General features: G+C 36.2%; 1 protein-coding gene across 4 annotated transcripts in view; it reads right to left on the minus strand.

Moving 5' to 3' along the window:
- The window catches only part of LOC145666401 (unconventional myosin-IXb-like), a 150,438-nt gene that overhangs the window by 110,819 nt on the left and 22,870 nt on the right, over positions 1–16,749 (minus strand). For all 4 annotated transcript variants that reach the window (XM_081733611.1, XM_081733610.1, XM_081733608.1 and 1 more), the window contains exon 4: positions 12,636–12,730. In XM_081733611.1, coding sequence (XP_081589737.1) covers positions 12,636–12,730 — 95 coding nt within the window. The remainder of the gene's footprint in view (positions 1–12,635; positions 12,731–16,749) is intronic.

A 16,749-nucleotide genomic window follows, 5' to 3' on the forward strand; every position in this document is an offset into this window, starting at 1 on the left:
GACATCGCTCTTGTACCTCTTGTAGAACAATGACACGTAACACATCTTCCCTCTTTAACCGGTCTAGAACACAGGTAGGAAAAGTGTATCTCTGCAATGGCTGAATATGTGGGGAAAAAATAATAATCTTTTGAATTAGAGCCAATAATTCACTCGTCGTATTTTGCACCGTTCAAATGTCAATATACGTAAAAAATAAAACACTTATTGTTCCTCATTACCTCTCAAAACAGCCTTTTTACGCAACATATTGCTCGCATACTCGCAAAAGAATTTTTTTTTTTTAATTTCTCCCGATGCACTGCCAACAGTCATAGGAAGATGAAACTGGGTATGAATGAAGATGCATACTGTGGAAGTCATAGCCTTAAATTCGTAACTCTCTACGAGTATGACGTGTGGAAATGTGTGAGTGAAGATGAAGCGAGTGAAGTAAAGAACGCTAATCAGAACCTGTTTCTGAACACCAATATATCTCAACGAATTTTCTAGATAATTCATATGACGGTATGTAGGCACATGCCCCCTATCCTAAAATGTTAAAACATTCAAATATAGACGAATATCGGCAAAAATGGCTTCCATTTCAAGTAGAGGCCAATAAAAGATAGATCGGGTCATCATTAATAATATTCAGGGCACAATTTTAGGAGGTTGCCAAATGTCAATTCGCAAAGAATCTAATAATATCAATGTTAGTGTAGATCTTGTGGAAAATATTCATTCATGTCTAGATCTGCATGTGTAGAATGTGTCAGACGGTGCGATTTCCATTTCCTTTCTTTTAAGAAGGACTGAGCCATCTGCTTTCATTGAAATTCAAGCTAAGTGGCAAAAGAAAATAAGAGAGTTTTTGTTTGCTCGACTAACTACACAAGACGAGACGTGAGTTCTTCAACAAGACCTAAAGACTGAAGTAGAACTATGACTTTTCACTTCCCATGTGCTAACTCTCTATTGTCAAAATCGTAGTCATCGTTTTTTGACACCGAAAGGGACAAACAGTGATAAATTTCCTTGCAAAAAAACGGTTGAAGACTTATTGTGAATCAATACAATGAAACTGCAAGAAGAAACTAAAAATAAATATACAGTATGCCTGCAACAACATTCTTCACCACCTCCTAGATTCACATAACCTTACGTTATGTGATTTCCACCTCTTTCCCCACTCTATGATGCTATTCGTGAAAAGCTAGCAAATTCCAATGACACACTGATAAAGCTACTAAAGCACAGCAATGGCTCCAGCCCCAATCTACTGTTTAACTTCGGACAACAACTGGGCAGAGGATTAATTACTGTGTCAACTGGTGGTTCATTCTGTCCATTAAATTTACCAGGGAGTAATCTCCTGGTTTACCTTGTAGATAAATTCATTCTACTCACAATAGGTAATAACAGTACTATCAATTTTCAAAAATATCTACTAATACTCCTGATACACTTTGTTATACATGTTCGACTTAGAAGTGAAAATCTAAGTGTATTATTCACTATCTGGATAAAAAGCAAGAGCGAATCCTTAAAAACTTTTCAATAAACTTCTTCTTTAACAATTTATTCAGTTAATGAAAACAAATCATGTACTTCAAATTTCAAATGAGATTTTTTTTTTTTTTTTTTTTTTTTTTTTTTTTTTTTTTTTTTTTAACTGAACAGCTGAAACATATAATAAACAATCATATAACGAAACTGGTTGAAGTTTGGAGCACATCGTTCTAACTTACGAAAATGGCCAACTGCGGAATAACGCGCAAATTATCTATATCCTTATGGTTTCTCAGATCATGCAGTGGAACATGGCCTACTTATCAAGTTTAACTATAAAGTGTTAGCACAGTCACAGTTTTATGCCAGGCCAAAGGAAAACATATGCACACACATGTAACGCAAGTCAAATTCAGCACGATAGAAGATTCATGTAAGTACGAATTTTATGGAATATAATCAATAAATGCATTCTACAATTACACAAAACACTTTCACATCCACAAACGGTGATTTATTTTTATATTAATGCATAATGATAGAACGTGCTATTTTAAAAAAATTTTTTTTAATCACTTAAACATTACATCCATGATCTGATAATTCAGAATCACTACTCTCAGTTTGCGAATTCAATTTTTTTTTTTTTTTTTCTTTACCATGTTCCTCCTATGAATTTAATATTAAAGATGTTCATTACAATTCATTCTACGTCAGTGTCGTAAAAACTCTCATGGTAATTTCGCTTTGACGATGTTCTTTTAATATGATATGAGAGCGGATCAATAAGTAACGCGCAACATATTTTTCACGTGATATTATACTGATCTGGAATGTGTAAACTGAAACAGAAGTACTTTGAAGTTTGCATTTCAGTCGGCAGTTGTTCGATCAAGTGTCCTTTAGTCACAGAAACGTAAACTACTGAGAAAAGATGGCGTGTCTCTCACAGTTGCCTAAATTATATCGTGCGATCCGCTTGAACATCTGGTGAGAAACTCACCTCAGCAACACAACACAAAGATGGACTAAGGTCATACGTCTGACATCACGAACTCTGTAAAACATGCAGCAAACAGGCAGGGGTACCCACAAGTCAAAAAGTAGTGCGATGTTGAACAGAGTCGTACTAAAGTGCACAATATGAAGAACACAATTGTGAATAACTTTCCTTTATACTTCAAACTTAGATATTGTACACAACAAGCCACAAAAAGATTAACAGAGTATTTGGGCCAGGAATGACGAATGAACACATCATTCGCTGTTGGCTTGTCAATTTCGTTCAGTGACACAGGATTGCAAAATGAACCCGTGAGCACCGACAAACATCATGTTCCCATTAGCTCCTCTGGAACAGCGTACAAGCAGACTTTCAGAGTGTTCGTGCTATCGCAGACAAGATAAGCATACACTACACCACTGTAATTCTGTGGCTCCGCACAATCAGTAAGGTGAAAAAAATTGGACTTATGGATGCCACATAAGTGGACACCGACCAACAAGAATCACCATCTGAAGAGTTCTCTAAGTGTGCGGAGTAACTAGGAAAGTTTCCTGCATCAGATCGTCACTTTTAATGAAAAATATATCTTCTACGACAATCCAAAACAGTCACGACAGTGCCTGGATCTTGATCAAAGTTCGGGAGGTTTCCAAAACCTCTACATGTTGATAGTATGGTAATCTATAATGGTTTTACTCCGTTGAGGCGCCGAATCCATCACTGGAACTCATTACACTGCTAAAATTCATGTACTCTTATCGCAAACTTGTCCGCAAGTATAGATCAATGGTCAAGACACACGGTGTCCTAACGTTGGATAATAATGCCCACTCACATGTCGTGCAAAAGACGGTGCAAGCTCTCCATGAGTTGCAGTATAAAATCCTTCCTCACCCACCGTACTCTTACACTTGACTACCACCTCTTCCAATATCTCGATCATTTCTTGGGAGGGAAGATCAACATGCGGTTGAGAACGTGATCGTACCGCAGACTCCAACTCCTTTCACCACGGAATTTACTGACTAACCAGTGGCAAAACTGTTTGGCTGAAGACGGGGACTATTTTGATAAACAGGTACTGTATTTTTCAATTTTCGGTCTTTGTAAATGGCGCACCTGGGTGAACATTTTATTTGCACCAAGATAATACTTGTTAAAAGAAGAGACGTGCAGTTAGTTTTGTCGGCAAAACTACAAACCAACACCATTATAGGAAAGCCGAGTGAAATTCGCAGGGAAATGCACCGTAGGGTAGACTGTATTATGCATCGTGGTAAAATCTCCAGACGGCGCAAATTCTTTGACGAGGGCCGTGTGAACCTTGCAAATTTAAAAGGTTCCAGGTAGCCAGTAATAGCATCAAGCAAATAGAATTTCACATCGAATCCATCTTCGAACACTGTCGAACGTGCTCAACATTTCGTACATATAGTATACAATGCAGTACAAGACCAACTAAAATTTCGTTAACCTCACCGACATCCATATAAGGCAGCGAATGATAGCATGCTTGGACACCTGGTACGGTTTGCTGGAAGGTATCATTAAAGGTAACGAGTCCTGTATGTATCCCTACACGCCTGAAACAAAGCGGGCACCATGGAATGGAAACATACCGATTCCCCACCATTCAAAGTGACTCAATCTGCGAAAACAATTGCTATATTCTGGGATATGAGAAGTTCACTTCTGGATTTTCTAACACGTAGGTTCATTGTGAATGCTGCATCGTATGAAACAGCGCTGACAATGTTGGATAGTAAGCACCATGACAAACGCCCTAACATTTATGCTGGATATATCGAACTCCGTCATGCTGTTGCATCTGTTTGTAAAAATCTCGGAAAGTTTAGGTGGGAGGTCCTCAAGCACGCGGCATATAGTCCTGATCTCTCACCTTCACATTTGCCCGGCTAACGTTCAGTTTCGTTAAGCAAGTCAAATCGGTTGTGCGTAATGCTTATACTCCCAAAGACGGACTTCTATGAACAGGATATTTTTGAACTTGTCCTATGACGAAGGAATGTGCTGAGAGACTTGGCGATAAATTGAAAAGTAGCTTTAATATGACCCGTTACTTTGTATATATATCCTTGATATGTTCCTATTGCACTTTCTTCCACATAAACTATTGTGCATTACTTACTGCTCTGCTCTCATAGCGTATTTCACATTTTTCAATATATATATATATTAGTTCCTAATACTATTTTCTAATTAACTGCTATGTTCTAAAACAATCATTTTGACAAGCTCTTCCTTATTGAGTAATGTTTATAATTCAATTCTAACGTTATAATTTTGCTTATACAGAGTTGACCATGTATCTTCAAACGCTCGACTGAAATTTTGTACCAGAGAAATCATTTTCCGTACTCTGAAATACCATTAGATTAACAGTGTTGTCAAACTAATATAAAAGTTCTATTTTTACAAACGGTCACAGTATCATATATTTCGACTCTACCGTTAAACTATTACAATACCACATTTATTATTAGAGTCACAAGCTACGGGCGCTAGGATATCGCAAACATTCACACTTAGGATGCCTCTACAACAGTAACAATTTTTAAGTGAAACGGACGGGACAGTGCACATCCCGCGGGGCACGTCGAATATAATGATCATTATATGAGGTATTTCTAATTTATAAGAACATGACTTTTCCTCAATATGAATTGTTCCGAAAAACTGTTTAGCTAAGTATCACATGCAACCACGAAAATGGTTTTAATAGCATATTAATCATAATGCTGTTTACTTCAATCTGATATCTCAAACTTCTCTGGAAATACAATAAACATTGTTGAAACTGAAACACCGCTCAAAATTACGTAACTGCTTGAACTTGTAGTTACAACTAGCATAGACTTGCTGCAATGTTATAAGAAAAGCAACAATCTATATATTAAAATGTTATATGAGTTTATATGTTTGTGGTCAAGAAAAGTTTATATGTTTGTGGCCAATTTTTAACAATGATATCTCGGAAACTACATGATCTAGAAAGATGTCGTTTTCACTGGTCGAGTGAAATGTGTAGATTGTTCAGTTATTTTAAAATATGGCCGTTATTTCTTATTACAATTTTTAGAGGTACACTGGAAGTGTTGAAATTTTAAAAAAGTAAAGCACCATATCTTACGAGTTATACATTCCAACACCACACATTTGTATACGGGGTTAGTATATCTCTCCGGCGTTTGTTTCATGACCAAATGATAATGCAAAACGAAAGATTACTATTTCCCCAGTCTAAGATAAATATTTATTGTTTGGAGTGTTTTGCCCAATGTACATCATATATTACTGATATTATAGATAATTGTATGTATAATGTATTTGCTGTAATACATACTGCATGCAAGAAGAAAGAAAACACTGATCATACATGAATTACGAATTCCAATCGGAAGAAGGCTCAAATCTTGCAAACGGTGCGAGATATTGAAAAAAATAATCTAAAAAAATCTCTCTTTTATGATACGCATTGCCAATTTTTATCAAGACGTCCTTCACTTGTTTCTGTAAAGAGACTTATACAGATGTTGTGAGGAATGCCAAGGAGATTCATGCTCATATGTGAATGATGCGCTGTGTAGAGAGCGCAGGTTCAGCTAGTGATTAAAAAAGGTCCCACAAATTTGTCATTTCAAGCAGCATACGTTTTTTATATATATATATATATATATATATATATTTCTAGAACGGTCTGAGATGCCATAGTAATGTAAACGGAATTATGGTATTTAGTCTTTCGAAAACCACCTACGTGACGTGGTATTTATGTAAGAACTTTTTCGAAATAAAGTCTATTGAAAAAATCAAATTTTTAATTTCTTGTAACTTCATTAATATTGTAAAGATTTTTTTTTTTCTTTTAAGGTAGAGTTAAAAGATGGTACACGGGAGATTAGACTTTCCCATCACCTTTTTATTATAAAAGTTTTCTCAAGTTCTTTTAAATAACTTGGTGATTTGTTAGTGAATTATAGAAGCCCAATGACGATGTGTCTTATAATATGTTGAATAGATATCTCTCAATGACCATGCGTCATAGAGAGGGAACGGGAATTCTCAATGACCAAGTGTCTTAAGAGTATAGGATTTGTACCTCTCAATGACCATACGTTTTAAGAGAGCGGGTTATGCAGATCTTAATGATAAGCCGTCTTAGAGAGTTGGGGTTGAGCAATCGATGGAGATTGATGCCTTCTGCCGTGTTCTACCTTCTTTTTATCCTGAAATGCCGGCTAACTTCGTCAATCTTCAAGTGATTATATTTCAAATCGTGCAGGGTGGTCTCAGATTTAGTTTATTTTTTAAAATGAGAAACTACATACAAATTTTTTTGCCCCGAATTTTTTCTTTGCTAAAAAAATCTCCTTAGATAAACATACAGCCTTCCAAAATGGCTGTCCTTCTCTCGGATTGCTCGAAAAACTGAAACATAAGTCAAATTAAAAGTTTTATTGTAGAGAAACGAGTGTACGTAGTAACATAATCGCAATAGTAGGAAGAATATAAAGTAGTGTGTTTCGATGGAGGCGCAAAATTTGTATGTTGGTCTAATAGGAATCGCGCAATTCACTCGCAATGTTCTAACTTTGGTGAAAATTTTGCTAATTTCAAACATTTTTATTTCTGTCCTCACGAGCCATATCAACCATATGCTTCTAACATCGAAATCTAATCGATAAGGCCTCTTGAAAACGTAAAGGACTTACGTTTCTGATTATTACATCCTACGTTACAGTATGATGAAAAGCTGAAAATTTCATTAAGACACCATATTTGGCCGCCTTTTTCTCAAAAACTCCGCCTTTTAAGAATCTGAAATTTTTACAACCATTGGACAAGTACCTAAGTATTTAATATCCGTTAACTGTTCATGCGGCTGCAGCCTATAACGTTCGCAATTAATTACTGAAATTTCGATTTTTGTACTTGGAATGTAAATATTTCCTATGAGCATTTAGGGCGTGTATACAAGGCGATTTGAAAGGCAGTATGGAAATTTTGGAAGCTGAATCCTGTCATCAAACCAAGTAGAAAAGTGCTGATAAACATGGGTTGAATTCCGCTTCGTTTTAGAGTTACAGGTTTTCTAACTCGAAACCCAAAATCAGCTTGCGACAATGGAAAATAAAATATATGTTTCGCGTTAAATCAGAAACTATGCGTTAAAGTTATGATGAAATTCAGAAAGTAGATTTGTATTAATATGATTTTTACGTGCGTAAGGGCGATGAAATTCGGTTGGCAGTGTTTCAAGCTTGGTAGAACTTTTATTTTTTCCAAATGACACTACGTGGTTTTTATTTGATATTTGGTATTCATTAATGATTGAAAAATCACATGAAACACATTTTCCCCACATCACCACAGTTTTCGAAAACATACATGTAGTTCATTAAAATGTTTTCTCTCATGCGTTATTGATAGTTTGTAACATTGAGTGTGAATTTCACTTGATGTTTACCATCATTAATAAAACCAAAATATTGAATAAAAACTACATCTAAGTTGTTGTTCGAATAATAATAATAATAATAATAATAATAATAATAATAATAATAATAATAATAAATTATTATTATTATTATTATTATTATTATTATTATTATTATTATTATTATTATTATTATTATTATTATTATTATTATTATTACAGAACCTCTTGTAACTCGACGCATCAAATTCGACCTTGTTTAAGAAGCGAAGTGATATCTGCTCGGCAAATTCTAACGTGTTCAAGAAGTTCTGCTTCAACCACGAAACAGTTCATTACGTAATTCGGTGTCATGAACATCGTCCTAGTGTTCTCTGGAACCATGAAATTTGTTTTCACTGGTAACATGGCATTGTATTGTACTAATTACAGTGTTTGTGCGAATGACAATGGAGAAGTCCTATTACAGTATTAAATAAGTTGATTATGGTAAAAGTCATATGATTGTGTACTGAAAGAATTCTCGACAAAAATTTTATCTTGCATTAAAATATATGGATTGCGTACAGCGTGTCTGTCCAAACGTAGTATTCGAAGAGGATGATTATTTGTGTAAAGGGTGCTTTGAATACTTACCGTGAAGAACGTGAATGCGTATGTGATATTGGTGAACACGGAAGAAAGTGTAAAAATGAAATTATGCACCAGCAAGATGAAGAATTTGTTCCTCTGAATGTAGACTTGGAAACCTTTAATCCGACAGTTAACATACTAAACATGAATGTGTATCGCCATTAAAACGGCCGTTATATGTGAAACCTAGACTACGGCGAACGATTTATCTCTCAAAATTTTTCTTACTGCCTTTCAAATCACCTTGTGTACAGGACACCAATAATACTCCTCCCCTAATAGCACGTTTGGCAGATACGCTGTACGCAATCCATATATTTTACCTCATGATAAGATTTTTGTCAAGAATTCTTTTTGTATACAATCCTCTTATGTCTTTTAGCATAATCAACACATTTAATTACCGTCCTTACTGTAATAGGACTTCTCTATTGTTATTCGGACAAACACTGTAATTAATGCACTACAATGTCATGTTAACAGTAATAACAATTTTCATGACTCCAGAAAATATTAGGACGATGTTCACGACACCGAATCACGTAACAAACTGTTTCATGGTTGAAGCAGAACTTTTTGAACAAGTACGAACTTGATGCGTCGAGTTACGAGAGGTTCTACAATAATAAAAAAAAGAAATTTTCTTCTTATTATTATTGTTATTATTATTATTATGACAACTTAGACGTAGTTTTTATTCAATATTTTGGTTTTACTAATGATGGTAAACATCAAGTGAAATTCACACTCAATGTTACAAACTATCAATAACGCATGAGAGAAAACATTTTAATGAACTACACATATGTTTTCGAAACCTCTGGTGATGTGGGGAAAATTGTGCTTCATGTGATGTTTACAATCATTAATGAGTATCAAATATCAAATAAAAACCACGTAGTGTCATTTGGAAAAAATAGAAATTCTACCAAGTTTGCAACACTGCCAAACGAATTTCATCACCCTTACGCACGTAAAAATCATCATATTGATACAAATCTACTTTCTGAATTTCATCATAACTTCAACGCATACTTTCTGATTTAACGCGGAACATATATTCCATTGTCGCGAGTCGATTTTGGGTCCCGAGTTAGAAACCCTGTAACTCGATTGATTGATTAATTTTGAGTTTTACGTCCCGTTCAGCAGCGAGGCTATATGAGACGTGGACCTACTGATTAACGTGGAATCCGAACCACATGAGCTCCCCCTGTAACTCGAAAACGAAGCGGAATTCGACTCATGTTTATCAGAACTTTTGTACTTGGTTTGATGACAGGACTCAACTCTCAAAATTTTCATACTGCCTTTCAAATCGCCTTGTGTACAGGGCCTAAATGTCCATGGGAAATGTTTACATTCCAAGTACAAAAATCAAAATTTCAGTAATTAATTGCGAACGTTAGGGGCCGCTGCCGCATGAACAGTTAACGGATATTAAATACTTAGGTACTTGTCCAATGGTTGTAAAAATTTCAGATTCTTAAAAGGTGGAGTTTTTGAGAAAAAGGCGGCCAAATATGGTGTCTTAATGAAATTTTCAGCTTTTCATCATACTTTAACGTAGGATGTAATAATCAGATGTGTAAGCCCTTTACATTTTCAAGAGACCTTATCGATTAGATTTCGATGTTAGAAGCAGATGGTTGATATGGCTCGTGAGGACAGAAATAAAAATGTTTGAAATTAGCAAAATTTTCACCAAAGTTGGAACATTGCGAGTGAATTGTGCGAATCCTATTGGACCAATATACAAATTTTGCCCCTCCACCGAAACACACTACTTCATATTATTCCTACTATTGCGATTGTGTTACTACGTACACTCGTTTCTCTAAAATATAACTTTTAATTTGACTTGTTTTTCAGTTTTTCGAACAATCCGAGAGGAGGGCAGCCATTTTGGAAGGCTGTATATCGGAGAATTTTTTTTCAGCCAAAAGGAAAAATACGGGTCTAATAATATTGCATGTAGATAGCATATAAAAAAATTAATGAACTCTGAGACTATGATGGGGACAAATTTGGTTTTGCCTGGACGATGTGAAATGGAATCGGTCCTCCGTTACTTACCGATCGTTGGCGATGGTGGACGACGTTTTCTTCGTAGCTGTCGTCTGAAGTATGTTTACAACTAGCACGTGGTGTTCAAACACGTGGAACCTTACAATATTTACTCTAAATATAGATCATAATACTTCACTTAAAATACTTTAAACGTGCACTGCACTGTCTGCTTTACTTACGTTATTACTGCTGCAGAAGCTACCAAAATTTCAATGTTTGTGATACCGTACCGACCTTGGAGTGATAATGAATAATAAACTGATATTGTAAATGTTCGTCCAATACATAGAACTAAATGCATACTTTATTTTCAGTATTTAAAGAAATGTAAATATATGCCTGAAAATACAACCACTACCCTTAAGCTTTCTAATTGCAGCCTTAGGAACGATCTGAGAATCGATGCGTCCTTCATTACTAATTGCTGGATCTTTAAAAAGTTTGAGATTAGACAGAACATGTTGAAAACGCATTGTGATATCAATATTCTCAGAAATGCAAGTCGTTGAGGTATCGTTCTAATATTTTTACTCATGGGTCGACTGAGCGAGAAATTCACCTTGCCTAATTCCAGTTGGATGATGCATAACTATTTGGATCCCCATAATGCTACTCAAATGAGATTCTGGTAATCAAAGTATCTCACAGGTACTTTGGACTACAAGTTGCCGGGAGCAGCTGAAGAATCAGTGAAATTATCATTAACAATTATGAAGTGATGCAATTTAGAATACTTGCAGATACGTAAAAGAGTTAGGTTAAATTTTGAAAATTTCAACACTTACTGGTTTCGCGAGCAAATCATGGATTTCAGTGACACTGGTTTCACTTTCATACAAAGGGTTTCACAGTTTTGAAGGGAGGGCAAGAAAAGTATTTCTTAAAATCATAACCTTGCGGCACAATAAGAAAGATAATATTACTGTTGTTTTCGTGAACAAATCCAGTGTTTTTCACATTTTATACTTTACTTGCTGACGAACATGCTTCCCATTAATATATATCTGCTCTACTGAAGAAAAAAATAAATAAAAAGAATAGCTAATATGGAAAATGAGTATTCCAAGCTGTAAGCGTACTTTTAAATGTATTTTCTTTTTTGTTACTTGATACTTGAAGTCAAAATCACATTACTGTTTTACGCTATACTTGGTTTTTCGAGACCCGACACTATTATACTCCTTTGATGAATATTTTTATACCTACAATATCCACTACACACATTTTGAACGTGTTTTTTCTAGCTTGACAATCGATTTTAACTGCACTGGAAAAAATGAAATTTTTGAGTTTTACGTCCCACGTTTATGCCGGTTAGGCTAAAGGAGAGACTGAACACTGGAGTAGTATTGACCAAAACAAGTGATTATAATACGAAAACGCATGTTAGTAACAAGCAACGAACAGGATATTTTCCAATCAGCATAGCAACAATTCGGTAATAGAAGTTAAATAAGTACAACTCATGAACAATATTATCAGGCAAAGGGTTATCACGAAGCTTTAGCCTTTCACTTACTTAGCTGTTGAGGCACTGAAAGAATACTCTCACCAAAGTGCATTTGAAGCCTCTCCAAGCAATGTGTCAACGGCCTTTACTAAAAATAACACAGACATCAAAAAAATAACAGCTCGCTTCAACTCAAAATATATCGGTATTTTGTTTTCGCAATAAAAAATATGAACGTAAGTAAGTACTTAATATTACAGTTTTAGATATTAGGATTGGACTATCATAAAATCAAATTCGATCATACAAAAAATTATTATTTTTTAATTGTTGAACTCATCAGCGGTAAAATAATACTTTTAATCAATAATCTCTAAATCTTTATTTATGGTATTATAAGTTAATGCAAATCCAATATTATTTTCACTGTTACTCACACACTGTACGAGTTACTACTGATAATACTTTAAAAACAAAAGAAAAACAAAATGATTAAATACCAACAATGCAATACAGATACTACTTACCCATGAACCATGCCATTTTCTTTATAGTTGACTTGAATAAACTTCCCAAATCTGCTCGAATTGTTGTTGTGAGCTGTTTTTGCATTTCCAAAAGCCTTTAAAAAAATAAAATACAGTAAAAAAACACTTTCTGCATTGGTTATATTTCATCTCTTTTGATGATACCCATTTCAAGAAAATATATAATAGATACAGATGGTGATCAGAAAAATGGAAACACCTGAACGAAATTGCAACTTACCAGATTAATATGGTGTCGGGCCACCTTTCGCCTTCAGAACAGCCTTGATGCGACGTGGGATGGACGCATAGAGGTCGTGAATGGTAGCAAGTGGAATTTTACACCATTCCTCGTGCAGGGCATCGGCCAGTTCTGTGAGAGAGGATGGAAGTGGAAATCGTCGCCGGAGTCGTGTTTCCAAGACGGACCACAGATGTTCAATTATGTTGAGATCTGGGGATTGGGCGGGCCAGGGGAGGTGTTGAACTTCATCCCGATGTTCCTCAAACCACGCTGCAACAACGCCAGCTGTGTGAATGGGTGCATTATCATCCTGGAAGATGGCGTCATTGTCCGGAAACAACATCCGGACCACAGGATGCAAGTGGTCTCCTAAAATTGCGACATAATCGTTGGCAGTGATTCGTCCGCTAAGTGTGACCACAGGACCCAATGAAAACCATGATATGGCGACCCACAATATCACCGAACCGCCGCCATGTTTCACAGTTGAGCGGAGACACTGCAGATCATAAGCTTCTTTGGGCGTTCCCCACACATAAACATGGCCCGTGGTTGGGAATAGGGTGAAGGATGACTCATCCGTTCATATCACATGTTTCCAGTCCTCAAAGGTTCAAGTTGCATGGTCGCGGCACCATTTGCGGCGTGCGAAAGCGTTATGGTCCCTGATGAGCGGTTTGGCCCGTGCAACACGACCCCGTAACTTCATGTCATGTAATTCGCGGAGGACTGTGATTGTCGAAACAGGGTGGATGAGATGTTGATTGAGTTCCTCCGTCACTTGCTCCGCAGTGGCACGACGGTTCTGCGTGACAATATGCTTTAATACCCGGCATGACCTGTTACTCATGATTTTCTTCCGCCCACTGTTCCGCTTCCCCGATGTGGTTTTCCCGTGTGTTGTGTAGGCCGTCATCACCTTCGACACTGTCCCACGCGACACACCTAACACAGTAGCCACTGCCGTCACACTCACTCCACATAACCGCGCACCAACAATTTGCCCTCTTTGAAAATCTGAGAGGTCTTCCATTTTACACTACCTCCGTCTGCTGCAGCCACTGGACACTGCTGTTCCACTGCGCCTGACGTAGTATGGAGACCGACCTAACACACCACCACCAGCGGTCCGGCGCTGCGGGCGCCACGACACTACTGCCAACCCATACATCTGACGTGTTGCCAACTACAGGTGTTTCCATTTTTCTGATCACCATCTGTAGATTATCCTTGCCTTTACAACTAACTTGCCTGAGAAATAGTTATATATATATATATATATATATATATATATATATACTATAATACATCGCGTAAATGCTCAAATTTGTGTCGCAATACGACTATTTCCATTGGTGATACAGCATGAAGAATGAAAAACCATTAAATTCAATATCTAAGATGAACAAGGAATAAAAGATACAGGGACAATACGACTATGAACACCACTATGCTTTCCAGGCATATTCGTGCCATTGTTATTCTTGGCCTCTCAAGTAATTAAGTAAAATATTTTTGTAGCATCTCTACTATTTATTCGCTATTCCTTTCCATGTGCTATCATCTATGTTAATAAATTCATATGAGGTTCACTTATTTTCTACGTGACGTCCATCTTGATTTGGTGTTTAGCATATAATAACGAAACGCGCTACTATTGTCATTTGTTTAGTGTGAGAGATCTCGGGTTTAGTCCACTGTGACAGAATAATATTTACATCTCTTTAACTTGGTTATTAGAACAATTTTTGTTGTTTGAATTATCGCCGAGATAATATTTATGCAATATATTGTCTTTAATTCTTCGAAAATAGTCACGTAACTGGGTGATATTCTACTAACAATTCAGCTATTTTAAAAAAGAATGATCCACGTAATGCCAAATTTTTAGTTACGACCAGTTTTATTATCGATATTATTCTACGAAAAATTCGCCAATATCTAATATTACCATCCATATGCTGAGAAACAAATACTGTCAATAGTCTTTTGCAAGCATCAATATTTCTTCCAATCATAGCTGTAGCTTACGTGTTTCTTAGCTACTTCGTTCCAGTCCGTTAATCCGTCTATAGTATGGGCTATAATAAGTAGAATCAACACAGCGCATCCGTGCATTTCAAACAAGCAAGCCAAAATGAAATGAAATCTTTCAGTTTTACGTCCCACGCTTATGCCGGTTAGGCTAAAGGAGACTGTGATGATGAGAAATGAACGAAATGGTGAAATAAAGAGTGGGAGGAAACGGGAGAACCCCGAGAAAACAAACGAGCACGGTGTTTGTCCACCACAAAGTCCACAACAAACAAGCCAGTCTCTGAGAGATTTTTCACCATTTGGATAATATCGTAGATTAAACTTTCTATTTAAAACAGTAAAATATAAATAAAGGGAAGTTAAACTGAAACATTAAAAATGTAGCTGTATGCTACAACGTACATTTCCCCTCTTGCGTTCGAGGCGATACTAACAGAAATGATACTGTGTACGAAGTTAAATAACATAATATTGTGCACAAAATACTGCGGTTATTTTATTTCAAACTATCTAGCTGCCCTGGTTTGTAACTCACATACAAAGAATGACGCCGTCTAAAATGGGTGACGCCAAAAGATTTATAACTAGTGATAATATCAAATATCAATCTTTGGGAAGATCAATTCATTAGCGAAAAGAGCTTATCGATGTCCCTCTATTGTGCACAGTATGCTGTAGCCTTGAGCTAGCCCTTTGTATATAGAAGTACCCATTCTTTAATTCCCACTCCACTCCTTCCTTCGTGCCTTTAGAAGCGGGTTTTTGAAAGCGCTAAAACACGGTGTCAATCCACTCATTTTTCATTAAAAGCTTATACGCCGAATTTACCACATTCAAATTAACTGAATCCTCAGATTGGGAATTTTCCAAATAAACAATAGGAAATTTCAATATTATACAAATTATCCCTTTTCCCACTTTATAATTGTGGAATTGGACGTTAAACTGAAGATTTTCACTTCATTTTGCAAGAAATTTTCGAAATCACTTAAAACACACAATAAAGAATCCGAAATGTTATTATATAGACTTCCAACTTTTTTCATCTTAGGAGTGATTTATATATTTATATAATGGTGAAGCACATATTCCCTTATTTCTAATGAGAAGTTTGTATGTAGAGTTTCGTTTCCCTAACTTCAGAGATTTATGAGGTACTCTACTCTTGGTTAAACATTTAAATACTTCTCTATCTCCGCTTAGGACATTTATTTCACAAAATCTTGTTATTCATTGCTTTCGTGATGAAGGGAGTACCCTGTAGTATGGTCTCGGCGTTGATATGAAGACGGAATGTAAGAATCTCTGAACTGGGTATAGAAAAACTGTTACTAGAAAGTAGTGAAAACACAAATGTCTCACACTAAAATGGCATATTACATGCAATTTCGCTATACGTTTCACCAGACCGGAAAGGTAGAAAGTGTGAAGAAAGAAAAAGAACGGAGGAATAATTGTGGAGCGTTCAATTGGACACTACGTTGGAGTGTACGCCATCTGAAGACTAATGTAAATGAATATCATCATCATCATCATAGGTATTCTGTCATTATTGGCAGCTCACTTGCTGCTACTGAGAAGCTTCCATGTTCAACGGTCTTCAGCTAACCTCTTCGTCTTTACATACGATTTTTCTGTTTTGATATCGTCCATTAATTGAGGTCTCCTTCGCCCCCTTTCCTCTCTTTCTTACCACCATACTCTTTTAGCACGTGCCTCATGATAAGTTCCTTCTTACCCAATGTCCCAACCAGTTTCTCTTTCTCTTACTAATACCTAATATTGTTCTTCTCTCCCCTACCATTTCTAACTCTCTCTCTCTCCTTCGTTTTC

The sequence above is a fragment of the Thermobia domestica genome, chromosome 12, assembly GCF_964235325.1.
Source record: "Thermobia domestica chromosome 12, izTheDome1.hap1.1, whole genome shotgun sequence".
NCBI lineage: Eukaryota > Metazoa > Arthropoda > Insecta > Zygentoma > Lepismatidae > Thermobia > Thermobia domestica.